General features: G+C 36.1%; 2 protein-coding genes across 4 annotated transcripts; both read left to right on the top strand.

Annotated features, from left to right (window-relative positions):
- The first annotated feature begins 621 nt into the window (after positions 1-621).
- Positions 622-18856, top strand: shprh (SNF2 histone linker PHD RING helicase). Of its 3 annotated transcripts, XM_067367863.1 has the most exons (30): positions 622-737; positions 1262-1855; positions 1971-2100; positions 2739-2957; positions 3061-3139; positions 3282-3432; positions 4024-4120; positions 5184-5440; positions 5939-6565; positions 7287-7538; positions 7676-7754; positions 7974-8137; positions 8228-8484; positions 8572-8693; positions 8792-8880; positions 8969-9061; positions 9160-9267; positions 9357-9499; positions 9606-9779; positions 12639-12701; positions 13312-13537; positions 13626-13763; positions 13856-13957; positions 14549-14620; positions 14700-14888; positions 15003-15095; positions 15183-15269; positions 15754-15932; positions 16119-16199; positions 17405-18856. In XM_067367863.1, exons 2-30 carry the CDS (start codon positions 1271-1273, stop codon positions 17499-17501), a joined length of 4953 nt encoding a protein of 1650 aa, XP_067223964.1. In that variant the 5' UTR covers positions 622-737; positions 1262-1270; the 3' UTR covers positions 17502-18856. The 3 variants fall into 3 exon arrangements, with proteins under 3 accessions (XP_067223964.1, XP_067223965.1, XP_067223966.1); XM_067367864.1 differs by lacking the exons at positions 16119-16199; positions 17405-18856 and having other exon boundaries at positions 15652-15781; XM_067367865.1 differs by lacking the exons at positions 622-737; positions 1262-1855; positions 1971-2100; ... (1 more) ...; positions 3061-3139; positions 3282-3432 and adding an exon at positions 4175-4244 and having other exon boundaries at positions 4035-4089; positions 17405-18854.
- Positions 18740-25576, top strand: si:dkeyp-110a12.4 (pancreatic secretory granule membrane major glycoprotein GP2). The gene is made up of 10 exons (XM_067366903.1): positions 18740-18770; positions 18958-19272; positions 19483-19571; positions 19669-19773; positions 22645-22805; positions 23108-23243; positions 23531-23625; positions 24110-24275; positions 25154-25265; positions 25347-25576. Exons 1-10 carry the CDS (start codon positions 18740-18742, stop codon positions 25517-25519), a joined length of 1383 nt encoding a protein of 460 aa, XP_067223004.1. The 3' UTR covers positions 25520-25576.
- Positions 25577-26595: the final 1019 nt, after the last annotated feature.

Genomic DNA, 26595 nt, shown 5'->3' with positions numbered 1-26595 from the left:
CCTTTAAGCTTCACTCTTTGCCCAAATCTGCAAGCAAGAAAGTCTCCTCTTCCGCCTCAAAACTCCGCCCACACGCCTTTATCATCTGCAGTGTCAGTTTGAGCATTGAATTATAGATTTAATTATGACAGGTTTATACTGGGTTAATAATGAAAATTAAAAATCAAATACAAATTAGTTTTAATTTGATTTTTGATACAGTTCATGCTTCCCCAAATGAGGAAATGAAATTGCATTTAAGCATTTGATTTATCATTTGAGCAGCTGTTTTGAAACTTTGATTTATTATTTGATCTTTTTAAGCATTTGAATTTTCATTTTAATTTTGATAGGAAAAAACTTACTGCAGTTTACTGAGTAAACAATTTAGCAAAATATTCAACAAGGCGTGAATACATATCTGCAGAAGCACTACATCCGTTATAATTAGCCTACGGATTATAATAATTCAACTTCCACGTGACCCATTTTTTCCAAACCAAATAAATCTATCCAAACGTATATGAAATATGACTAAAAGACTCCTATACTTCTCTGTAAAATGCTGTTTAGCGCCATCCAGTGTTTGAGATATTACAGTGCAGTGGCATTGTTTTGGTTCAGACTGACGTCGCTTCCTGTGTTTTAAATATGGCGGATAAACGCATGAAAATGTCCCGCTGGTTTTGGTGCTAATAAAAGTTATTTTATGCCATATATTTGCGGCTGACAAGAACACATCCCAAAGCAAAACAAAGGTACATTTCGACTGCTGATGATAGTCTGTAATTGCATCGTTTGACTTAATGAATGGAATATATCTTTTCAATTCTGATATTGTTTATTTACACTGACATTCTACGGAGTTGTTTTCAGTTGACCTTTTTTAATATAAAAATCATGCATTTGTGTATTTACCAAGTAAGTAGATTAGTGCAGTAACATCAATCTGTTACCACATTTGGTTGTGTGCATAATAAAAATAGATTTATAGCTACAGTCTGATCTATTGCAGTGTAATATAGTGCAGAATACGTGATTCTGTAAAGGAGAGACTGTGTAGTTTTGTAACGGTAAGGTTTTGTTTAAACAGATTCGTGTATTTATTTGCAATAAAAATTAAAAATTGACACAATACCCATATATTTCTGCTTCAAATTAAAGTGGTATATAAATCTGCTCATGCTTGCTGATGCATTTACTCTCATTTAATTTGAAGCATTTTAATTCAAAATGGTAAATAAATAGGATAATTAAACTTTGTGTCATTGCATCTCTGCAGGTTTCCACTATGAGCAGCAGGAGGAAACGCGCGCCGCCGGTGCGCATGGACGAGGAGGCCAAGAAGAGAGTGGAGTGGAATATGCTTGAAGATCGGAGAAATGAAGGAGATTGTGAAGACATTCAGGAGTCAGTCCCAGCACCGTCAGACAGCTGTCAACCTGGACCGGTGCTTGAGAGCAGCCAGGAAGAGGAAAGCCGGTGTTTTATATCTTCTGCAGGCACAGAAGAAGGACCATCAGAAGAGCATCCAAGCTGCTCCATAAAGGATTCTCTTCCTAATACCATAGAACTGAATGTGATGCCTCTTTCTGCTCTCGAACAGGGATGGAACGCGCTGATTGGAGAGTTTAACCTGTATCCAAAGATTCCTTTTGTGCTTGGAGATGATTCCTTCTGCCTGCAGCAAACAGGTGACACACTAACTTTGAGACTGAATAGTGATGAATTGGAGGTTGAGACGGGCAGAAGTGATCTTGTCTGTCCTGTGCCGATTGAATGTTCCTTTGGTGGAAAATTGTTGGAGGATCTGGATTGGCTACAGAAGAGAAAGGTCATTAAATTGTGCCATGCTTCAGGAGATGAATCCGTGAAGGTGTGTATTACACAATCACAAGAATTAAGTGGGATTGTGACTATGGATTCATTACTCTAATTATTAAAACATTAACAAATCACTGTGTTTTCTCTCCATTTGCTTTTTTGAACAGCTGAAAATTCTTCTTCTCGAATCAGGGTTGGGCAGACCAGAATTCCTCAGTGAAGGAAATGGGCGCATTAAAAAAGCCAATCAGCTTCTGCAGAAATTAATGGAATTGTTTCATGACTTTGTCATCCCCGGTAATCTTAAATATCATTTTAATATGCCACCAATTAGATTCTCAGCAAAAAGTGTAGCGGTCGCATCAAAAGTACATTCTTTGCTATTTTGTAAAAACAAACAGGAAACACAATAACAGTAATACACTTGAGCCTGGAGGTGGAGCTGCACCACAGGACCCACTGAGCAATAGTTTGATGTCATTTACACAAGTGTAAATGCAAAAATCACAACCAGCTTAAAAACTATCCACTTGAGCAAAGTTTTCAAATTTGGGGCAGAAAGGGAATTCTAGGAGGTCTGTAAAAGATGAATATAAATATTAACAAAAATTTGATTTGATCAAATAAACAAATAAATGCACATTAGATTAAAAAATAAATGTAATAACATAACTTAACATAATCTAAATATTCTCCAAATAATATTTTAGACACAATTTAAATATGCCTTTATGCAGGTTACAGTATAGATGCCTTTTAATCTCGCCTGTTAAACTCAATTGTTTTTAAAAACTGTGAGACAAGCTGAAATGATTGCCAACTGGCAACATATGATGCAGATTCTGTGCATAGACATTAATTAGAAAAAATATCCTGTAATATTCTTTTATGATTTGACTTTATTCCATTGTGATTTGATTTTGGGTCAATGGTAGAGGTGATGGAGAATGAAGAGGAGGAGTGTGACACTGATCTAGAGCGTCAGAACGTTGAGGAGCTGTACGATTATGTCAGACACCTCCACCAGACAGAAGCAGTGGAGCAGAGCTTCGACGTCCAGCACCCCGGCCTCATACCTGTGCTGAGACCCTATCAGAGTCAGGCGGTCAGCTGGATGCTGAGGAGAGAGAAGTACAAAAGCAGCAACACTCAAGGTCCAGATGTGTTTTTCAAATTTTTATCATCATCATCTTTGCTGAATGTCAGTGCATGAGAATAATTCAGTGCTAATTTTCAGTGTTTGTATTCCTTGCACAGAGCAAAGGTTGCATTTTCTTTGGAGGGAAATAGTCACTATTTGTGGCAAAAAACTCTTTTACAATCCCTACACCGGATGGTAAGAGTATTTTCTACTTGGAGCAAAATATACTGAAACTGTAGTTAAAACAGATGTGCATGAAATATCCAATGATATATCAAATTTTGCTGTAGAACAGTCATGCAAGTCATTGTTCTAATTACCCTGACCTCAATCACAGCTTGATCCGAGAGTTTCCTCTTGCTGGAGTGGACTGGCCTGGTGGGATCCTTGCTGATGAGATGGGGCTTGGGAAAACCGTGGAAGTACTGGCCCTTATTCTGTGTAACACCCGGCAAAACCTGGAGCATGGGGTTCTCACTTTACCTGCGGTCAGTTTACAATTACATGTGCCCTTAAGTGCATGCAAATTAGTTTACAGAAAAAGCTCTGTAGTATTGTAATTTTAGTAACACTTTACAATAAGTTTCCAATATTTGATGCATTAACTAACATTAACTGAAAATGAGCAAATATTTGTTACAGCATTTATTCATCTTTGTTAACGTATATTTATTCATCTTTGTATGTTTACATTAGAAATTAACATGAACTAACAATGAAAAATACTTTGAAAGCATTTATTAATTTTAGTTAATGTTAACTAACATCGTTCTAGTGTGTGAATAGCGGTTGATGCTTTATAAAGCAGTATCGAACGCCAATTCTCACTGACTTCTGAACTAGCCATCTAAACAAGCCTGACATAGAAGTTCCTCGCCATAGAAAGCCAGATTTAAAAAAAAAAAAAATTAAGGTGGGGTGTGACTTAAAAAAAAAAAGTTTGAGAACCACTAAATTATGTTAACAAATGAAACTTTTTTGTAAAGTGTTCCCAGAATTTTCTAATAAATGGCAATGGACAATGAATTATTTCTTTGGCTTTCTAGAAATGTTTTTTTTTGTGTCTCTGTCCTCTCTAGGGACGATCTGTGAATTACTTTGTCCCTCCTCCACCATTAGAGAGACAACGAACCATCAAACATGAGGTGAGACCCAAGGAGAAGATCATTTATCCAGGTAAAATGTTTTTAGAAACATTTCATTTTTACCAAATTTGATTTAACCAAATAGGACAAGTTCCTGGATCAACATCCTGATTAGTCCTGGAACAGCATTCATATCAACTAATGATATTTTTGGGGTAGGGAATTTTTTTTTTAATTTTAAAGGATTAGTTCACTTCAGAATTAAAATGTCCTGGTAATTTACTCACCCCCATTTTATCCAAGATGTTTATGTCTTTCTTTCTTCAGTCGAAAAGAAATTATGGTTTTTGAGGAAAACATTCCAGGAACGGCTACCAACGGGTTGAAGGTCCAAATTGCAGTTTAAATGCAACTTCAAAGGGCTCTACATGATACCAGATGAGGAACAAGAGTCTTATCTAGCGAAACTATCAATCATTTTCTAAAAAAAATAAAAATATATATACTTTTTAACCACAAATGCTCGTCGTTCACTAGCTCTGCAATTCGCCACGCATTACGTAATCATGTTGGAAAGGTCACGTGTGACGTAGACGGAAGTACACGTGTTTACAAAGCGAACGTGCAAAGATTAAGTCAAATGGCTTTTACAAAAAAAAGGTAAAACGACTATGTCGGACAATTTTGAAATTAGAGGAGAAAATGAGATGGAATTCTTCACCATACCATGGTATTTCCGCCTACCGCATGACCTTTTCCACGTAATTACATAATGCGTGGCGCAGTGCAGAGCAGTGCAAGACGAGCATCGTTTTGCTAGGCAAGACCCTTATTTCTCGGCTGGGATCGTGTAGAGCCCTTTGAAGTTGCACTGAAATTGCATTTGGGACCTTCAACCTGTTGGTAGCCATTGAAGTCAACTATATGGAGAATTTCTTCTTAATTTCTTTTTGACTGAAGAAAGAAAGACATAAACATCTTGTATGACATGAGGGTGAGTAAATTATCAGGAAATTTTACTTCTGAAGTGAACTAATTCTTTAACATGTCATAGGTTAGATAATGTTATTCAAGTACCAGCTAAGGTTGTTGATCCAAGAACAACATCTATTTGCATAAATAAGTTATTGCATTCACTTCCTCACTCTTTTCAGCTGTTCGTGAGATGCTGTTGACTGCGATCAAGGAAATGAAGGTTGGGAAAGGAGCGTCAATCAATGCCATTTTTGCATATTTACGGACCATGTACAAGTACGACACCCTAAAGAACCGTAACCACATAAAGAAAATCTTGACCAAACTCATTAGTGAGAAGATTGTGGAACAGATCAAAGGACGAGGGCTAGCAGGATCCTTCAAACTGGGCAAGAACTACAAAGAAAAGAAGAAGAAGCCCGTCGCTCATCGAACTGTGTGTAATTTTCACTTTTTCTATTGAGTTTTAAATTTTTATTTGGTGTAGTAAATTTTTTTTATTTTTTATTTAATTATTATTATTATTATTATTATTATTATAACTGTTATTTAACCAGTACAGGATTTTACAGGATTTAAAGTGTCTCAGATACACCACCAGATTGTATAGCTTCATATACTGTAGCTTAAATTAATAATCATAAATTAAATATATATTTAATTATACAAATATAGTAGTATTAAATGAGTAGTTACATTTTTAAAATCTGATTGAAAAAGATGATAGCAGCTACTAATCTTTGTTCATGTATGAATTATATTTTCTAGGACATGGATGTTATTTAATAAATTAGCTTAATTTTTTAATTAAAAATATATTTGTATTATTTTTTGTAATTTTATTTTGTAGTATACATTTTCTAAATCAAAAAACATTCTTTGAAAGTGTAGAATGGAGCATGCATTTTTTTCATGTTTTGTTCTATTTTTGCAGAAATCTTTTGACAAGGCCACTCCGAGGAGAACATCTCGTCGAGTTTCTACTCAGGATAAAGAGGCATCGCTGACCTCTTATACCACAGCTTCAGATTCTGAAGACAGTGTTGAACCTCCTCTCCTGACAGAGGAACTGAAGTGTGAGCCAGATTCCCTTCTGGACGCAGAGAATCCACAACAGAAGACGTCAGTAGACATCACAGATGAAGATGATAAAGAAACCGCAGACAAACCCCAACATGAAATGACAAAAAACATCCAAATCGAGAGTACTGAATCAGATCTTACACAAAACTTAAAGCCTGAACTCGAAACCCCAACTAGAGCGTCTGTGGTCCCATTTAATACTTCAGATTACCGCTTCGAATGCATCTGTGGAGAGCTTGGGTTGGTGGACTATAAGCCTCGTGTTCAGTGCCTCAATTGTCTGCTGTGGCAGCATGCAGAGTGTGTCAACTACAAAGAGGAGAACCTAGAAACCACTCCTTTTTATTGCCCTCATTGCCTGGTGGCAATGACACCTGTGTCTACTGGAGCCACTCTTATCATCTCACCCAGCTCCATCTGTCACCAATGGGTGGATGAAATTAACCGGCACATTCATACTTCCTCCCTTAGAGTGCTGGTAAGGACCAACTAGAGAGCTACTACTGCTACTATTTAGTTAGTTAAACCAGTAGTGGGGACCTTGATTCTTTTTTGATCACATTGTTTATTTAAAAGACTTAAAGGGATAGTTTACCCAAAGATAAAAATTCTGTCATCATTTACTCATCCTCAAGATGTTCCGAAGCTGTTTGAATTTCTTTCTTCTGCTGGTTACCCATATTTATTTCTGGGTGAACTATCCCTTTAAGGCCCGTTCTAACCAAGAATGATAAGTTATAAAGATAACCATAATAACTATGTTTATAATAAGCACATGCTGCAGTTTTGTCATCTGCTACTTTCAGTGCTCACTCTTTTTAAAGTCAAGTGGATTCTGATTATTGCTCATCAGCTGGAAAAAAAATGTTCTGAAATGATTCCAACGATATTGTTCCTTTATATCATTATAGTATCATAAAACTCGAACTATCATTCAAACTTTATAGTTATCATTACAGTTATCGTCCTTGTTGTGAACGGGCTTTATCCTTTGTTAAATGTGGCATGAAACAGAAGCTGTGATAGTCTTTTCTTCTCTATTCTGACATATATATCTGAGTGAAATGGTTTCCTGAACAAGAAAAAATGTAGTGCATAAATCATTTATATTTAATAATGCAGTATTCCTTTAAAAAAACAAAAAAACAAAACAAGAATTGTCTATTTTAAATTCATGATGACTTAAAACTTGATTTTAGGTGTATCAGGGTGTGAAGAGACATGGTTTCATCCAGCCCCACATTCTGGCTGAGCAGGATGTGGTCATCACTACTTACGACGTGCTGCGCACTGAACTCAATTACGTCGACATCCCCCACAGCAACAGCAAAGACGGCCGGCGATTCCGCAACCAGAAGCGCTACATGGCCATACCGAGCCCACTAGTGGCCGTGGAGTGGTGGCGTGTCTGCTTGGATGAAGCTCAGATGGTGGAGTGCACCACAGCTAAGGTGATCACATCAATGTCACATTAATATTACTGATATTTATCCTGTTCATTTTTAATCTCAGAGACAGCACAATCAGAGAACAGCTTCATTTGGAAAGGCAAGGATGTTCGTTTTTATTAAAAATTTGATCTATTCAGGCAGCAGAGATGGCTTTGCGGCTCACATCTGTTAATCGTTGGTGTGTCAGTGGAACACCTGTGCAGAGAGGTTTGGAAGGTGAGCAGAATTAATATTTCATTCAAAAAATATCTTGATGCGTATAAACACATACATACTACTGTTCAGAAAAACAGTTGTGGTACTTCCTTAAATTTCCAGAGTAATAGTACAAATTAATCATTGAGTCCATGTTTTGACTTAATACCTAAAATGGAAATTTTTAGACAGTTTTATTATTAGATGATAATTGTTTTTGGTTTATATGTCATCTTTTAGACTTGTATGGTCTTGTCCTGTTTTTGGGAGTTGATCCCTATTGGGTGAAGTACTGGTGGGACCAGTTACTCTATCGCCCGTACCGCCACGGCAATACAGGACCACTCTACAATGTCATTGGTCAATTACTGTGGCGATCTGCCAAAAAAGATGTCATTGATCAGGTTAGCAGGTTAACTTTTTGACTTTAATGATCTAATCTTAACCAACATCTCATCTGTGCTTTAATTTGGTGTTATATACTTCATTTTCAGATTCAAATCCCCCCTCAAACAGAAGAGATCCACTGGCTTAACTTCTCCCCAGTAGAAGGACACTTTTACCACCGTCAGCATGAGGTTTGCTCCCAGGATGCTCTTGTAAAGCTAAGGAAGATCTCTGACTGGTCACTAAAGCTGGGTAGTTTGGACCGACGTACAGTCTCTACCATATTATACCCTCTCCTGCGTCTACGTCAGGCCTGCTGCCACCCGCAAGCTGTCAGAGGAGAATTTCTGCCCCTCCAGAAGAGGTTCTTAGAAAAAGATTTTAGATGCAGTTGATCAGTTTTTTTGGGCGATGAAGTGATCTGGATTGATTTGTTTGTTTCCTGTTTAAGCACAATGACAATGGAGGAATTGTTGAAGTCACTGCAGAAGAAATGTCGGGTGGAGTGTGAAGAAGCCCACAGGCAGCTGGTGTGTGCTCTAAATGGTCTGGCTGGCATCCACATCATTAGAGGTATTGTGAGCCTCGTTTCTGAACATCTACAGTATTTATGTACCTGTATCTGCCTCGACTGCTGTAGACAGCACTGAACGGTTTCCTGTCCTTATCAGGAGAGTTTGCAGATGCAGCGGAGATGTACAGGGAAGTGTTGCGATCATCTGAAGAACATAAAGCAAGACTGAAAACTGATTCCCTTCAGGTAAATCATTCCAATTCAACATCCATCCATCCATCTGTAAAATTTGTTGTTGCTTCTTAACATTTTTTTTTTTTTGTCTGAAATACAGAGGCTTCATGCAACCCATAATCTGATGGAGCTTCTAAATGCAAAGCATCCTGGGATTCCTCCAACCCTGAGAGATGACAGTCTCAAAGAAGAGGTTGGGTAATCGATCATAGGTTTAAATATAATATATTTTTTATTAAGAAAATTCGTTCAGTTTGCTATCATTTCTAGCTCCGTGTGTTTTCATCCCAGGCTGAGCAGCTGAAGCAGCATTACATGGCAAAGGTGAATTCTGAGGTTTCTGAAGCACATCAGAACCTGCAACCTGTTCTTCAGCACATTAAAGAGCTAAAACGCAAGGTAAAAGCTCAGTTATTGTTGAGCTACTAGTTAATAGTTGAGTTTTATTTATGCAGTTTAATAATTGATAATTGTGTGCTTTGCCCTAGGTGAACCTTCGCTCTCCCTGGTGGCTGGATGTCATACAGCAGGCCATTCAGTACTCCATGGATGACGACCTGGTGGGTCGCATCCAAAATGAGCTCACTTGCAGCTATAAACAACAAGCCAACAAACTTTCAATGGCAGACAAGTAATCTAGTATCCATTCACTTTACATATTAGTCCTTTTTTTTTTTTTTTAGAGACATAATTTTTTTTGATGCATAAAAAAATTAACAGAAACGTCTTATTCATAGGTTTCGAGATGCTCGTGGTCTTCAGTTTCTGCTCAGCACTCAAATGGATGATTTGATGAAATCACAGAAAACGGTCCAGGATGCTGTAAAGAAGCTGGAGGGGCCGCCATCTCAGCAAGTCATCGAGGAAGCGACACTTTGCCACCTGCGACCTGTTCGTCTGCCACTGAACAAGTAAAATCTTTTTAATGTTTATAGGTGAAGTGCATACTTTACATGGTATCCGCAGGGCATTAAAAAGCATTAAAAGGTCATTAAATGGATTTTACAAAAATCAAGGCCTTAAATGGCATTAAATAGCATTACATTTTATTTCTACAGGTATTACATTTTTTTTAGATAGTTTTGAAGAAAAATAATTCTACCAGTTTATTTTGAATAAAGCCTAAATAATTAAAAACTTTGATTTGATGATGCAAAATATGTACATTGGTATGATACGCACACGGAACCAGTTTGGTAATTGTCTCCGGCCGGTACAAAATTGCCATAACGCCGTTTTGGACAGTGACTGGCTGGGACCTGTCCTGGAGACGGAAGGTTGAATTAGTGTTGCCAACTTGGCACCTTTTCAGGCCCCTTTTGTGACTTTTTTCTAAGAAAGCATGTTGTGATGAATATAGCGACTTGTTAACCTGATCCAGCTTCCGAGACCCCTGGTACTACCGCATGAGCGCAACGTCTTGCTTTCCTGCCGCTGCTGCAGGCATACCTCTCTGGTTCAGCAGCGCATTCAGTTGAGAATGTGCGCTCTGTCAGAGAACAAATAAAATAGATGCTATTGCTTCTAACCTGAATGATCATTTTACATGAACATATGACATTAGCCAAAATCACAGCAAATGTCTTTATCTTATGTGTATTGTGATTTTGTCAGACAACGTCTCGATTATAAATCAGGATTTTAGTGCTGGTTTAACATGTCAGGGCTCGAACTTTACTTTCCCAACTGGACAAAGACCTGATTAAAGCATTAATACCAAAAAAAAATAAAAAATAGCAACTTGGGAATCACCATAACGCGAGTATGACTGAATTTATTACATTTAGTTTTAGTGCCAATCGATAGTGGATAATAATAGGCTGAAAATGTGAATGGTGCTTGCAGTGGCAAAATCGGCACTCGGTTGCTAGGGTGCTGTAATTGGTTGCTAAGGCGTGGTAGTGACGATAATAAGGTTGCGCTCTCTTGAGGCTCGCGCACCATCTCGTTTTTATAACTTGATACAGTTAAGCAATATCACACAACCAAGAATGCTGTTTTCCTAAATAGGCTCCCATCACGATTAAAAACGTGACACTGATTTCATACAACAATTCAGTTAACAAATATTTAATATTAAGTCACTTTCATTTTAAAAGGAACATTGACTGTTTTGTTCTATTTTAGCAGTGAGAATAGTTTCAAACAAAGATCACAGCAGAACCATAGCGCAACACTCAGCCTGCATCCCAATGTGCATACTATCCACCCTATCCGCCCTAAATAGTATTGAATATTAATAATGTTACATACTATTTAGGATGGATAGAATGTTCATTGAGATGCAGGCTCAGCCTTGTTTTCGTTACTGAATGATTCAGTAATTTGAAGCATTTTGAGTTAAAGATTTAACAAATCTATCACAAATATGCAGATTTAAAGCTGTAATATTCTGAAAGGATATTGCTTTAGAAATTTTAAATTTATATTTACACCACAAAAAAAATCCTATTTTTTTTTTTCGGACAAGTTACTGTTTTACTCATACAAGTGAAGGACAAGGCTTTATGTCTAGCCCTGTATGATGTTTTAATGGGCTGCATTTCAGTCATCATTTCATATTGTCTGACAGCAAAAACAGAAAAATATAAAGATGAAACCATTTTATTGGGAATTGGCTGTATTAAAATATATTATGTGAGAAAAAAGTGTAGCAGCAGAGAAGCAAACAAATTGCCACCTGACGTCATCTATCGACATTTAGCGACATTCAGCGATATATATATATATATAATATAGCATTAAAAATTAAAACATTTCCATTAAAAAGCATTAAGTTAGATTTGATGAAACCTGCAGAAACCCTGCTTTATATTACAGTACCAGGACCAAACTGTTACCAAACAGTGTGATTCAAAAAATCAATTGTGAAAATGGTTAAATTGAATGTACTACATTTTTCATTGCACATTATATAACAATAATGCATTGCCTCTAAGTTACATATGTTTTATAATTGTCATTGTTTTTTGCATTTTTTGGTTTGGAGCTTCTAGTGTTTACGAGATTACACATTTCACCTTAAAGGTCCCGTTCTTCGTGATCCCATGTTTCAAACTTTAGTTAGTGTGTAATGTTGTTGTTAGAGTATAAATAAAATCTGTAAAATTTTAAAGCTCAAAGTTCAGTGCCAAGCGAGATATTTTATTTAACACAAGTCGCCTACATCGAACGGCCAGTTTGGACTACATCCCTCTACTTCCTTCTTTAATGACGTCACTAAAACAATTTTTTGACTAACCTCCATCCACAGGAATACACAAGAGTTGCGTTTGTAGAGTGTGTTTGTCGCCATGTCGTCGAAACGCTGTTATTTTCATCCCGCAGTCCAATCACCGGGTCTGTTTCCTGCTCAAATTGATAGGGTAAAATTAAAGACATGTTTACAATAACACTGAGCGCGTGCATCTCCACATTATGATAAGAGGCGTGACCTTTCCGGGCACGGTGCGCTCAGAGCTGTCGAATCACAACACAGGAACCGCTGGCACAATCAGAACTCATTACGTATTTCTGAAGGAGGGACTTCATAGAACAAGGAAGTCATCAGCCCGTTTTTATGACAGTGGAAACAGCGGTATACAGATAAGTAAATTATGTGAAAAATACTGTGTTTTTTTACACGCGAAACATGAACACATGTTATATTGCACACAATCAACACAATCGTGGCTTCAAAAAAACACGAAAAATGGGACCTTTAAATTTGAATATTGTTGTAATTGTTCACCTTGAATTTAAAATTTGTTCTTTTATTATTTGTTCCATAGCTGTGTGTTTTGCAAAGCTGATGAACTTTTTACGGACTATGAATCAAAACTGTTCTCTCACACGTAAGTTATAATATCATGTTAAATCAATAGATCATTAGATATTGAATGTGCAATTTATGATATTTCACCAAGAAATTAAAGTTCCATTGCCATATACCCTCATGTCGTTCCAAACCTGCATGAGTTTTCTTTCTTTTGTTGAACACAAAGGAGATGTGTAGCAGAATGCTTTAAAAAAAGCACAATAAAAGTATCATATGACAGAATGCACTATATTCCAATTCATCTAAACCAATAAAAGAAAGTCATATGGGTTTCTAAAGACATCTGGGTAAACTGTTCTTTTAAAATACTATATGCATAAAGTATAGTCAGTAATCATTTTTTGGAAACTCTTTAACATTACCTACATTCATGAACATGAACTAACAATGAACAATACTTCTACAGCATTTAGTAATCTTAGTTAATGTTAATTTCTACATTCACTGTGAACTAACAAAGAAACCACAAACAATATTTTTTTTATTAACTAACATTAACAAAGGTTAACAAATGCTGTAAAAAATATATTGCTCATAGTTAGTTCATGTAAAATAATGCATTAAATATTGTTAACAAGTGAGACCTTATTGTAAAGTGTTATATTTTTTTAATGCATTCTGGGCAGAGTAAAGGGGCAGACAGCCATCTTTGAGGAGATGATTGAAGATGAGGATGGTCTGGTAGATGACAGACTCCCCACGACCAGTCGGGGGTTGTGGGCGGCCAGTGAGACAGAACGGGCCCTTAAAGCTATCCTGTCCTTCGCCAAAGTCCGCCGCATAGAGTCTGGCCTTATAGAGGAGGGAAACTCCTTCATGGAGCTCTTTGAGTCCTGGAAGAAAGAATATAAGGTTTGCGATCATTTTTATGATGAACGATGTAGCATTTGAATGTCTTCATCAAAATGCCCAACTCACAGACTATCTTGTTCTTTTTCAGCTGCTGCATGAGTACTGGATGTCACTGCGGGATCATGTGTCGGCCATAGATGAGCTGGGCATGGCCACCGAAAGGATGCGTGTGCGGTTACCTGATGAGCCCAAACCCAAAGTGCTGCATATCATAGAACCTCACGAGGTGATGATGACAAAAAGAATTCCATCTGTCATGCTAAATGTGGTTTAAGAAAAGTAAGAACCATTAGTTTGTCTCTATTTACATGTGAACAGGTGGAGCAGAACAGGATAAAGCTGCTCAATGATAGGGCAGTGGCCAAATCACAACTGCAAAAAAAGCTTGGGCAGTTTCTCTATCTCACAAACCTGGAGAAGGTAAAAGATCTTTCTAACTTTAAAGGAAACTCTGTTCAATTTTGAGGCTTGCTTCCGTAACATGTCTTCTTTCAGACTAGTAAAATAAAAACATCAAAAATACACATTTTAGTTTTGATTTTTATTACTCTATCTATTTGCATCTGTAGATTTAAATTATAATGCATATATTTTTTCCTGGCTGTTGGCAGTATATTTGATTTTTCAGATAATTTGTAATACAAAACAATTGTCTGGTGAAAGTTTGGTGATACTTATCAGTTCCCCTATTCACCTGCAGTGTCTTGTCTTAAAGATACAGTACAAAACCTCTGTCATGATGACTGGCTGAACTTGTTGCATGTGAAATAAGTAGAAATGTCTCTAGATTAGCTTCTACAAAAGTTCCTGGCAGATTAGGGATGATATTTTACTTTACGTTGTGAAAGCGAGCCTGTCTACACAGTCTAGATTCAAACTTTTAAAAGAGCAGGAAAAATCCTGTTTTGCATAAAACGTATATATCATCTTTAAGACCCGGTGTACTTGTAGTACTGTATAGATAATTGAAGTAATTTGATGATTTAGTAATTCATGTATTGATTGATTCAGTCTCAGGATAAGTCCACTGGCGGTCTGAATCCAGAACCATGTCCAATCTGTGCTCGACCATTGGGGCAGGAGGTAAAATAAAAACAAAAAATGAATTTGTCAAGTGTATATGTATGTGTATATACTCTGAACATGTGTTTTTATTTGATAGTGGGCCGTACTGACCTGTGGACACTGTTTCTGTAACGGTTGCATCGCCATCATCGTGGAGCAGTACAGCGTTGGCAATCGACGGAGAGCCATAAAGTGCGCCATATGCCGACAAACCACTTCACATTCAGAGATTTCGTATGTGTTCACCACTCAGAGTGCCCACCAGGGGCAGGACATCCCTGTGAAGGTCAGAGGCAATTCCAGCTATATTTAGACTTTTAAAATGTTTTTTTTTTTTTTTTTTTACAATGTAGGTAAAATACATTTTTACCTACTGCAATGAAATCTCTTTACCCTGTAGGGTAGCCACTCCACGAAGGTCGAGGCTGTGGTTCGAGTCCTAAAGAAAATCCAGATGACCAACCCGGGAGCCAAGTCTCTTGTGTTCTCCACGGTAACGCTCTCATTAAATGAGTTACTACTTCTAAAAGCAGACTACTGCTCTTAACCTTTGACCTTACATTTACGCATCATCTCTCAGTGGCAAGGCGTCCTGGATATCATTGCAAAAGCCCTTTTCGACAACAACATGGAGTTTGCACAGATCAACGGAATTCACAAATTTCAGGTTTGTCTTTACCTTTTTGTCAGGTAGTCTTTTATGAAGGACTTTTTTCCTTTACTTTTTGTAATTACTAAAATATCTCATTATAAAACTGGGTAGATCCAACACTAAAATTAGCCATGTTTGATGAATGTAATCCTTTCTGTTGCCTTCAATTACCCAGTGTTTATTGATTTTTATTTGTGTTCGTTTGTTTCCTTATAAATGAGCCGCAAAACTCTGGAAATTAAATGAATCAACTGTTTTTTGAAAATGTATAAAATATATATTAAATATGCTATTAATAATTTATTGATTTCAAACAAAAAAAATATTGATTTTTGGAAATATTGTTTTTTGAAAAATAATTTTGTGCTAATATACTTAATTTATGCATTTATTTCAGATGAGACAAACAAAATTCCATAGTAACCACTGCACTTCTTTAACCAAAAAGCTGTCTCCTCATAATACATATAAAATGATGATTGGGGCATTCATTTTTTAGGAGAACTTGAGTGCTTTTAAATACGAGGATAAGATCAACATCTTGCTGTTGCCACTGCACACGGGCTCAAACGGGCTGAACATCATCGAGGCCACACATGTGCTGCTGGTGGAGCCCATCCTAAACCCCGCCCATGAGCTGCAGGCCATCGGAAGAGTGCATCGGATTGGCCAGACCAAGTAGGCATCAACCCAGTCACAAAGTGTTCAGCATGCTCCAATACATGTTGCTCACATGAATTTGAATCACAGCATTTTTCTTGTATCAATAAAATGGCAAAAATTCCAAACAGGTTTTTGCATATTTAAACAATGAGGCCTTTGTGATGTTGTCAGATTATTTATTTTTTTAAATACATTTTACAGACCCACATTTGTTCATCGGTTTCTGATCAAGTCCACCATTGAGGAGCGAATGCAAGCCATGCTAAAAACAGCAGAAAAGAGGTGAGCCCCTGACACACAAGGAGGGTATTTTAAATAAATAGTCTTTGCAATCCAAATTTTAGTGCCTTTTTAATCTATGCATATTTAACCCTCTATAACCATCCTCATACAAGTGCACTGCTAGAAGTTCCACCTTTTTAAATATGTCCCATTCTAATTTCTTGGTTGAAAAGGAAATACAATAAGGACACAATAAGGAAACTCAATAACACAATAAGGAAAACTGCATTTGTCAAGCCACTTAATGGGATCTTTAAATAGATCTACGAGTAATTGTACTCTTAAAGGGATAGTTTACCCAAAATGAAGTAATCATTTACTCACCCTGGTATTGTTCTAATGCCGTATACCCTTCTTTCTTTCAAAAGGAGAATTTATTAAAAACGTCCCGCTCATGCTTGTCCATACAATGGCAGTGAATAGCGACCAACATCAAACTTTTAAAAAAAAGATGCAAAACTATCACAGACTGATCCCATGTGACACTTGCCGTATATTCCAAGTGTTTTGGGGGTATATGATAGGGTTTGGTGAAAAACAAACCAAACTTTAATGTATTATTTAATTTATATTATGTAATGAACTTGGCCATTGGCCTTCTCTGCACGCCTATACAATGTGCACGTAAGTCTCTGTTAGCACCGCAGTTCACTCCGTGTCTCCCATGAAAAAGCACACAAGTTGTGAGAAATCAAGATTAACAAAAACATGACATGAAATTCAACCCATGTACCTTCTCTGAGGTGAATATATCCGTTTTATTCATCATAAGTTATCAAGTTTCGGTCCTTTGATATTTGACTTGGTGAAGATAGTACACAGATACATTTTTTGGGATTTCTAGGCGTTGGTTCATGTCGTGTTTTTGTTAATCTTGATTTCTCAACTTACTCAGAACACTTGGAATATATGACACTTCACATGGAATCATTCTGTGATAATTTTGTGTCTTCTTGAAAAAGCTTGATTTTGGTCGCTATTTTCTTAACTGGGCGAGCACAAGAGGGACAGTTTTTTTTCTCCTTTTGTGGTCCATAAAAGAAAGAAGGCTGTACGGCATTAGAAATGCACCAGGGTGAGTAAATGACGACTTAATTTTCATTTTAGTGTGAACTATTCTTTAAGTCTTCTGTACATCTGCATTGTTATTTTGCTTTGTTTACTGAAAATGACTTGACTAATCTGTCTCAAATCAACATCTTCAGTCATAGCTCCACGTCCATGAAGCATTCGGAGGCCTCCGTATTTACAGTGGCAGATCTGGCCGAGCTGTTCACAGAGGATAGCGAGGCTCTTGAGTAAATGTCTCTTTAGACCCATCAGTCCAGAGGCCAGTAATGTGAACACTACACTAACACCAGCCAGGAGACGAGCTGCTCACTGCTCTCCAGCACTCCAATATTTTTGCTTTGCACATTCCCCTTTCTATACAGTCTGTCTCATGGTGTAATTTATTCATTATAATCAATGTGGAAAAGAAAATGATTTAATGTATCAGTCTTGTATTTGTTTTCTAGATTGATTGATAGTGGGTGCAGTTTTTATTAATGCCTTGTTGTGCATAAATGTTTTTTAATAATGATTAATGATCCGTATTTAAATTAGAATACATTTCTAATGTTAAACATGCTGTACAGTGGATTAGTTTTATCATTAGCACTCATGTATTTGTGATTAATCGAACAAACATTTTATAAGAAGCACACCGTAATCACAGTCTGTCAATCTGTGCTGTAAAGTTGATAAAAACACAAACATGTGACATTTTATTGGAAATATGCACTTGTTTTATTTTAATCTAAATGCATTTTATGGTATTTTCCATTGTCTAAGAAGGAAATCGTTTGACTTTACAGCACTAATCTTTGTCGGAGTGTCTTCCGTTCAGACGCTCCATTTAGTGGATTGTCAATTTTGAACATTTATCTGGTGCTATTTGCAAGACAAAAGACACGTGATTCAATGTCTGTAAAACTCATCCAATAAAGAGCCCTTGTAAAAAGTAAAAACAGAACGTAAAAGGAAAAAAGAGACTTTTTTTGTCTTGGAATTACCATGTACAAAGACAGAGAAACTGAATTTTTTCTGTTAAGCTGTATTGAAAAACTTTATAACATCTTTCACATCAGTTTGTGATAACCAAAATAAAGTCATGCACATTTTCAAATAGAACAAAATTAACCAATAAATTTCCTGTTTACAAAAAAATAAAGAGCATTTTTATTGCATATTTCCATTGTGCAGTTTTCCAATGTAATTTTCTCTCTCAGGGAAATATGCTTAGCAGACTGATCATTTTATTGAATAACCCCTGAAAATTCACTTCAGGCATCGATCGCAATGCTATCGTATTGCATTTTACCATCTAAAATTTGAAAGTCTCCCTCACAAGGTTGAATGACTGACCTCTTTGTCTGTCCAAACAGTCTTAAAGACATTAACCCCATTGCAAAGATGTCACTGAACTGCCCTTGACTCAGTCTGATGGGATTTCTTTTCAAGCGAGTTGTTGGGGTTCCCGACACTGTAAAGCGTTTGCCATGCCCTTTAAAAACCTACACAGACAAAAGAGTGAGATAAAACAAGACACTGCCCCTGTACCTCCATTCCCTTTGCATGACAAACAAACTCCTTGTCGACCAACGCACTGAGACATGTAGTGCGTGTCTGCTAAGTGGGTTGTCGGTAGTATTTTTTTTTTTTTTTTTCTGCTTTTGCCTGAAATCTAGTTGGCTGGTGTTACCTTGGTCTCCCCCAGCTTGTCCTATTCATGTGTGGAATCTTATTGTTGGTCTGGACATCATTCAAGCCTGTGTTCCAAAGCAACTGGAGGTTCCCACTTCATTAGAGCTGTGTTTTGGAGGGCTGGAGAGAGTGCAAGCACTACGTCTGGCTCTGACAGCTAGTCGAGGTGATCACAGAGAAGATTTGGTGGAAAAGGCCGAAGACGGAACTGAATTTCCGGGGAGAAGAAACCAGAAAGATTCTGCTTTAAGGATGACACCTGTTACTCTGGTTCTGACATGGTCTTTGCTCTCAATATGGACAGTAACTTCTGTGCAGATTGATGAAGGTAAGTCTAATTCAACACATGCAGAGAGAAATATTCAAATTCATAATTTTATTATTACATAGGTTTGGTTTTGGGTATATATATATAACAAAAAAATATTTGGATATTTTTGTTTTTAGTATATATTTTTTCTTTTGGAACACTAAAGCATGTACCATTGCCATAATATATATTAATATTTAAACATTCTTTCCTTCTATTTTATTCCAGAACTCAATGAGACAGTCATTTGCACCAATGATCAGATGCAAGTTGTCATTCCTAGTGTGTTTTTTCTCAAGAAGGAGCCGCCTGTTTATGTATGTTCATGCCATTTATATCACAAATAATTAAATCGTTTGCAATAAAACATGCTTGAACTTGAATTAAACTGTTTCCACTGTTATGTCTACTCAGGTTTGGGATTTACAGCTGAATGATCCTGACTGTCGAGGTGTTGAGGTTGGGAACGACTATGTCTTCAGCATCAAGAAAAACCTCACAGACTGTGGCACTATTATGGTAATCCTCATTAGTGTCACCAAGGCATTGTGTATAATCATAAAACCACTTCAGACGATTTCAATGACTGGGGAATGTCCTTAGCCAATTACAAATTGATGTCAGAACATTAAAGACTCTTAAAAAGGTTGTAAACACTTGTTGTATTAAGACAAACTACAAATTGGGTGTCTGTTTGGCTGTTAAACCTAAAAATGCAAACAGTAAATTTCCCCATTTTACAATCTCTTCATAGGCTGAAAGGTGACCATGTGATTTATTCATAGAATAAACCTTCTAAAAAAATTCTAATAATAAAATGTTATACATCTTAACCATGTTCATAATTATGTGCATTGTAATAAGTGACAACCGTGATGGTTTGATTTCCTTTTTAGGAATAATTTTATTTATTTAATTATTTTTCACTATGCAAATGCAGAGTGTTGTTCGTTTCCCTCCAAATTGGCTGGCTAGTCCTTTCAGAGCTCAGAGGGTAGGGCAAACAGCCATGCAGCTCTAAATTATCCTGATTTATATGGAAATGATTACTGTGTTTTCAGCCGTGGTGAATAAGCCGGCCATAATTCAGTGTCGTACTTTATAGTCGTCCTTTTATTCTGCCTTACAGCCAGCCTCAAACAGCGCTACCACAACCCAGAGGACAAGCTTCACTCTGGCATGGCATAAATCTGTACTTGAGACCACGAGTGTCATTGAGAGCCTCTCTCAGGATTCACCAGACTATTTCTTGTAAAGCCAGTAAAAGGTTAATGTGGCTTTGAGAGGGGACAAATTCCCCCTCTTCCCCCTTTAGTAGTTTTACAAGCTTTGTTTAAACTTGCTGGTTAATGTAGGGCGTTGTTGGATTAGAAAAATAAAATCCTTGGTTTATTAAATCAGCTGCTTTTGAGAATTGGATCTAGAGTGGCAGTTTTCTGCTCCCAGTGCATCTTTTTATTTAAACTAAAAAATGTGAAGAAAATAACACAAACATTTGGTAATAGATAGTATCAAGAAGATGATTGTTTACTGAATCAGGAGACGCATTTGTAATAGTCAGGGAAATAAAAGGGCATTATAGGTTGTTTTACCGGACATGGTAGGGGGCAGTTTCAATAGCACGTTGTTTTCTTTTGTTGCCCTTTAACTTATCACATTTTATTGGCCTGTGAATGTCACTCAGAAGTTATTAATCTCAAGAGTTTTTTTGCAATTTGAAATTAGACAAGACAAAATGTATCACAAGAATTTCAACATAAACTACAAAAGGAACATTTGTCAAGATAAATTTTGAATGTTGGTGTAGTCTGTAAAGTACAGTCGTATGAAGAATAGTTTGATGTCTGATGGTTATTTAACCCATGTAATTTGAATACTTGGACAGTTTAAAGAAAATCTGAATTTTGAGACTTATTTAAACTCTGAAAAGTTAATATATCCTCCTGAGACCCAACATTTTTTTTTTTTTTAATTTAGCATTTTTTTCACGTCATTATATTGTTTAGAGCATAAGAAACAAATGAAAAATTAAATTAAATTTTTTAAAAATTATATTTTATTCATATGTTATGATATGTCCTCCGAAGTGGACACCAGGACTAAGTTGTTTAAAAAATAAAATGACATGAAATGACATTTATAGGCAAAAACAATGGGATTTTTTTTTTATCACCAATCAATTTTTAGTTTTCAATATTGTTTTTAACCAAACTATGTATAAAGATGATTCTCAACTATGTTATGAAACATATAATGGAATTAATTGATATACCATTTTACTTTATGCAATATGAGGGTAAAATGGCCATACATCGGTTTTCCCATTCAATACAATGTATCTATACACTGTATCTAATTTGCATATTAATGTGTTCTTGTTATGGATGGATGGATAGATTTTCCAATTGATTGATTTTCAGATACATTGATTGATTTTCAGATACATTGATTGATTTTCAGATAGATAGATTAATTGATTGATAGATTGATTTTCAGATCAATAGATTTTCAGAAAGATAGATAGACAGATAGACAGATAAATTGATTTTTCTGATAGATTGATTTTCCGATAGATAGATGATAGATTGATTTTCAGATAGATAGATTAATTGATAGATTGATTTTCTGATTGATAGATAGATTTTCAGATAGATAGATTGATTTTCCGATAGATGATAGATTGATTTTCATATAGGTTGATTTTCAGATAAACTGATTTTCAGATAGATAGATAGACAGACAGACAGACAGATAGATAGACAGATAAATAGATTGATTTTTCTGATAGATTGATTTTCTGATAGATAGATTAATTGATAGATTGATCTTCTGATGGATAGATTTTCAGATATTGATTTTCCGATAGATAGATGATAGATTTATTTTCAGATAGATTGATTTTCAGATAAACTGATTTTCAGATAGATTGATTTTCTAATAGATTGATTGATTGATTTTCTGATAGATTGATTGATTGATTTTCCGATAGATAGATTTTCCGATAGATAGATGATAGATTGATTTTCTGATAGATTTTTAGATAGATTGATTTTCTGATAGATTGATTTTTTTCGATAGATTTCCGATAGATAGATGATAGATTGATTTTCTGATAGATTTTCCGATAGATGGATGATAGATAGATGATAGATTGGTTTTCCTATTGATTGATTGATTGATTGATTGATTTTCCGATAGATAGATGATAGATTGATTTTCAGATAGATTGATTGATTGATTTTTAGATAGATAGATAGATAGATAGATAGATAGATAGATAGATAGATAGATAGATAGATAGATAGATAGATAGATAGATAGATAGATAGATAGATAGATAGATTTACACGATCATTAAATATTTTTTTATTTCTTTTTTAATTCTCACAGGTATCAGATGATACTCACATCATGTTCACCAACACGATCCGTAACAATGAAACAGATGTCATCACCAGAAGCTACATCAACATCACATTTGGGTGCCGATACCCCATAAACTACATGGTCCAGCAGCAAAACGGGGAAAATTTGATCAGAGTGGATGTCCGGTGAGCTTCTATGCTTCTAGTCATGACATCACCAGTTAATTAAGTCTGCAACATTTGTTTTAAAGCTCAGTCTGTCTGGGACTCCAGCACTCTATATGTAGTAGTGGCTTTAATTATCGCTGTTTTTCCAAGCTTAAAAAAGGCTGAGCCTCTCACTAATTGTTTTTGTATGTAAACACAATAAAGGAAGCTAATGGGAACAAAAGACTGCCCTGGGGTCTAACTCAAGAGTTTCCTTCAATATTCATTAAGCGAACCTTTCAGCCTGTTCAATGAGCCTTTTAACATTCTCTGCCCCACAGGACAATCACTCTAAACACGGAGGATGGAAATTTCTCGGTTTCTATGCTGCTCTATAAAGATGAAAAGTTTCAGGATAAATGGACCACTGTTCCTTCTCTCACACTTGAGGAAAACATCTATGTCAAGGTTTACATGGTGTGTGTCGAGCAGAATAGGTGACATTACAAGCTACAAGCTACTAAGGGCTCTCATGAAAGCTGCGGTGCATTTTCTTTATGCTGCAGTGGAGAACTATATTTAGCTTTTTGTTTTCAGATGAACAAAGCTTTGTTTCATTAGTCATGTTGTTTGTGTTAAAACATCCATCATTACTACTTTGAATCACAAATGAAACATGCCACACAAAATTCCCTTAATTATTTTCTAATGGAGTCACATCTTTAAATGTGCTAATGAAGCTTTTCTGGACTTTTATCTTGCAGATTCCAGCGACTCTTTTTCTGAGAGTGGAGAGATGTTGGGCCACACCAACCAATGACCCTTACAGCAATATTCAGCACACCTTTATTAAGGACAGGTCTGTGACATAATCAACATTTTTTAATGCAGCCATTAATTTTGAATATGTTTGACGTGAGCTTTTGCGAATCAGGTTTTACATTTTAGTGATTTAAAAACATTTTGTTTATTAACTCCCTTCTATTGTCCTCTGTAAAATGCCCTCCTTCACAGCTTCATTACTCCTTTGCTCGTGTTTTAAGTGCTTCATTCGGTCATAATTATCACCAGTGGTGTAAAAGGATGTTGTTGAGACATGCTGTTCAAACCGTTGCTAAAGGAGCGGATGACTAAACAAAGTATGTCATGTGACAACCGTCTGCACCCGGCCGTGTGCATTTCAGTTTAACAGCTGTGCTTATCCTTGACTACCCAGAGAGATTCTGCACCAGGGAAAATCTATGAAGCATGTAATTTATGGGAACAATAGAGAAAACATGTCCAAATTAAATATAATTTCTTGAGTACAGATATCATATTGACAACATTTCTCTTCACATCAGCTGTCCGGTGTTATGGAATGACCAGACTTTAGCTGTGATGAAGAACGGTCAAGGACCAGAAGCTCTGTTCAGGATACAAATGTTCAAGTTTGTTGGCAGCTCCTACACAGTTTTCCTGCACTGCAATGTCCAGATCTGTCATAACACAGGTGGAGTGTGCCAGCCTGTAAGTCCTTGCTGACACCTATTTACCATTCACATGTTTTGGGGTCCCTAATGTTTTTGAAAGAAGTCTCTTCTGCTCATCAAGGCAGCATTAATTTAATTAAAAAATACAGTAAAAACTGTAATATTTTGAAATATTATTAAAATTTAAAATCACTGTTTTCTATAGCAGTATTGTTTTTTAAATGTAATTTATTCCTGTGATGCAAAGCTGAATCTTCAGCATCATTGCTTCAGTCTTCAGTGTCACATGATCCTTCAGAAATCCTTCTAATTTGCTGATTTCCTGCACTAGAAACTTTTCTTATTATTAATCATCAATTTTGTAAACAGTTGTAATGCTTAATATTTTTGTGGAATCTGAGACATTTTTTTTTTCAAGATTCTGTGATGAATAGAAAGTTTTAAAAGTTTATCTAAAATTCACATATTTTTTTGTAACAATGTAAAGAACTTTTGATTAATTTAATGCATCCTTGTAAAATAGATTTATTAATCTTACTGACCTGAACAGTAAAGAACCTAATGCTTATCCAAAATTATTCTGTGGCATTATGATTATGAATCTGTCAAGGTAAATAAAATGCACAAAAACACTTTTAAAGTACTATACCATAAAAGAAGTCCATATGACTTGTGTACATATCCCAAATCTTCTAAATTCTGATATCCTGAACTTTGGATCCTTTTTAGGCCTTGCCAATTTGAATCGCAAACCTAAAAATCTCCTTTTATATTCCATAGGGGGGGGAAAAACATGCACATGCAACATGAGGGTGAAAAAATAATGGCAGTTTTCTTGTTTTGGTGAATTTTTAGAAATGTAGAAGTTGAGAAACATTGTTTGCATCTTAGTAACTTTAAACCCTTGGACCACAGAACTGCTTTGCTGAAAATGTATCAATACGGACACGCAGGGATGTTGCATCTCACACAGTCTCATATGGACCAATCAAAAGGCTCAAAGCTAACTTGGAGAACACTAGTCTGAGTAAGTCTTATAAACACTCACCATACTTATCAATGCGCCCAGACCTATATTTAATGTCTATTTGAACATCATCTCTTCCAGGTTCAGATATGCCCTCTGTCGAAACTTTTGTGTTGGGTGGTCTGCTGTTCATCCTGATTGTCATCACAGGAGTTTTTGGGAAACTCTGGCTGCAGAGCAGAAACTCGTATCCGACCCAAGAGGCCCAACTCACCCTCTCCAACATCCACCATATCTCAGAGGTGGCCAGCTAACCTGGGATCTCATGTACACACAGTGTTGAATGAAATATGTTCAATTTGGAAGTGTTGTCTGCTAACCTGTAGTGCATTTTATAGTAGTTGTAATTTTTGTCTTTTATTGTGAAATAAATAAACAAAATGTTTTTTGAATTTCTAACAGCTTACTTTCTACAAATATACTTTGTGGATTTGAAACATCAGTGGAACTCATGGGTAATATGATTCTCTGCTGAGAAACCTGTGTAAACCTGATGAGAACTGACTTCATACATCTAAACATCACCAGCTGATTCAAAGATGCTGAGCAAAAATGTTGAAGAAAAGTCAGTGAAGAGAAAATCTCTAGATCTTTAGCTTTGTCCAAAATTGCATACTCTCTTGAGTAGATGCTTATTTTGAATAAGTAATTACTTCACGGCCTCTAAAAAAAGTATGTTTTATACTGTATATCATATGAGTGTGTGTAGTATGAATGTAATCCAAATCCAGACATACTACATTCGCCATGCTATTTGTCACATACTGTTTTTTGGCTAGTATATAGTAGGGAAGTATGCAATTTCGGATGCAGTTAGTTTGAAATTTTGTTATCTAATGCAATGACATTTGTGCAATTTTAAGTGTGCAAGTACTGAGGGTCACTGTACAACATGAAGTATTATTTGACTATAGTTCTTAGAAACCAAAAGTTTATGTTGATATTTGTATAATAAATATTAGGTTTTAAACAAGCATTATTTTTCATTAATATTGGTAATAAATTAGTTTCTTAGGTAGATCAATCTAATGGTTTTAACAAAGCAATCTATTGTATTTGTAATGCAATCTGTTGTATGGCCATTGATGCATGAATGAATGACTAGGACAGGTTTTAAAATCTCTCCCCAACAGATAACAATAATAATGTTCGATAAATGAAAAGAAATAGGTGTTAATTTCCAAATGTACTGAAGCATGTTGAAAACAGCTGCTGAGGACATTTGAAGTGATCCTCACTAAAAATCAGCCAAATTATATTTTGTCTTAAACCTGATATCCACAGGTGTCTGTGAGGGTTAGGGCTAGAGTAAAGTACACATAATTATTTC

The sequence above is a fragment of the Chanodichthys erythropterus genome, chromosome 18 (assembly GCF_024489055.1).
Source record: "Chanodichthys erythropterus isolate Z2021 chromosome 18, ASM2448905v1, whole genome shotgun sequence".
NCBI classification, from domain to species: domain Eukaryota; kingdom Metazoa; phylum Chordata; class Actinopteri; order Cypriniformes; family Xenocyprididae; genus Chanodichthys; species Chanodichthys erythropterus.
Note: the sequence above shows the minus strand (reverse complement) of the source record. Positions and strands in the feature narration are given on the sequence as shown.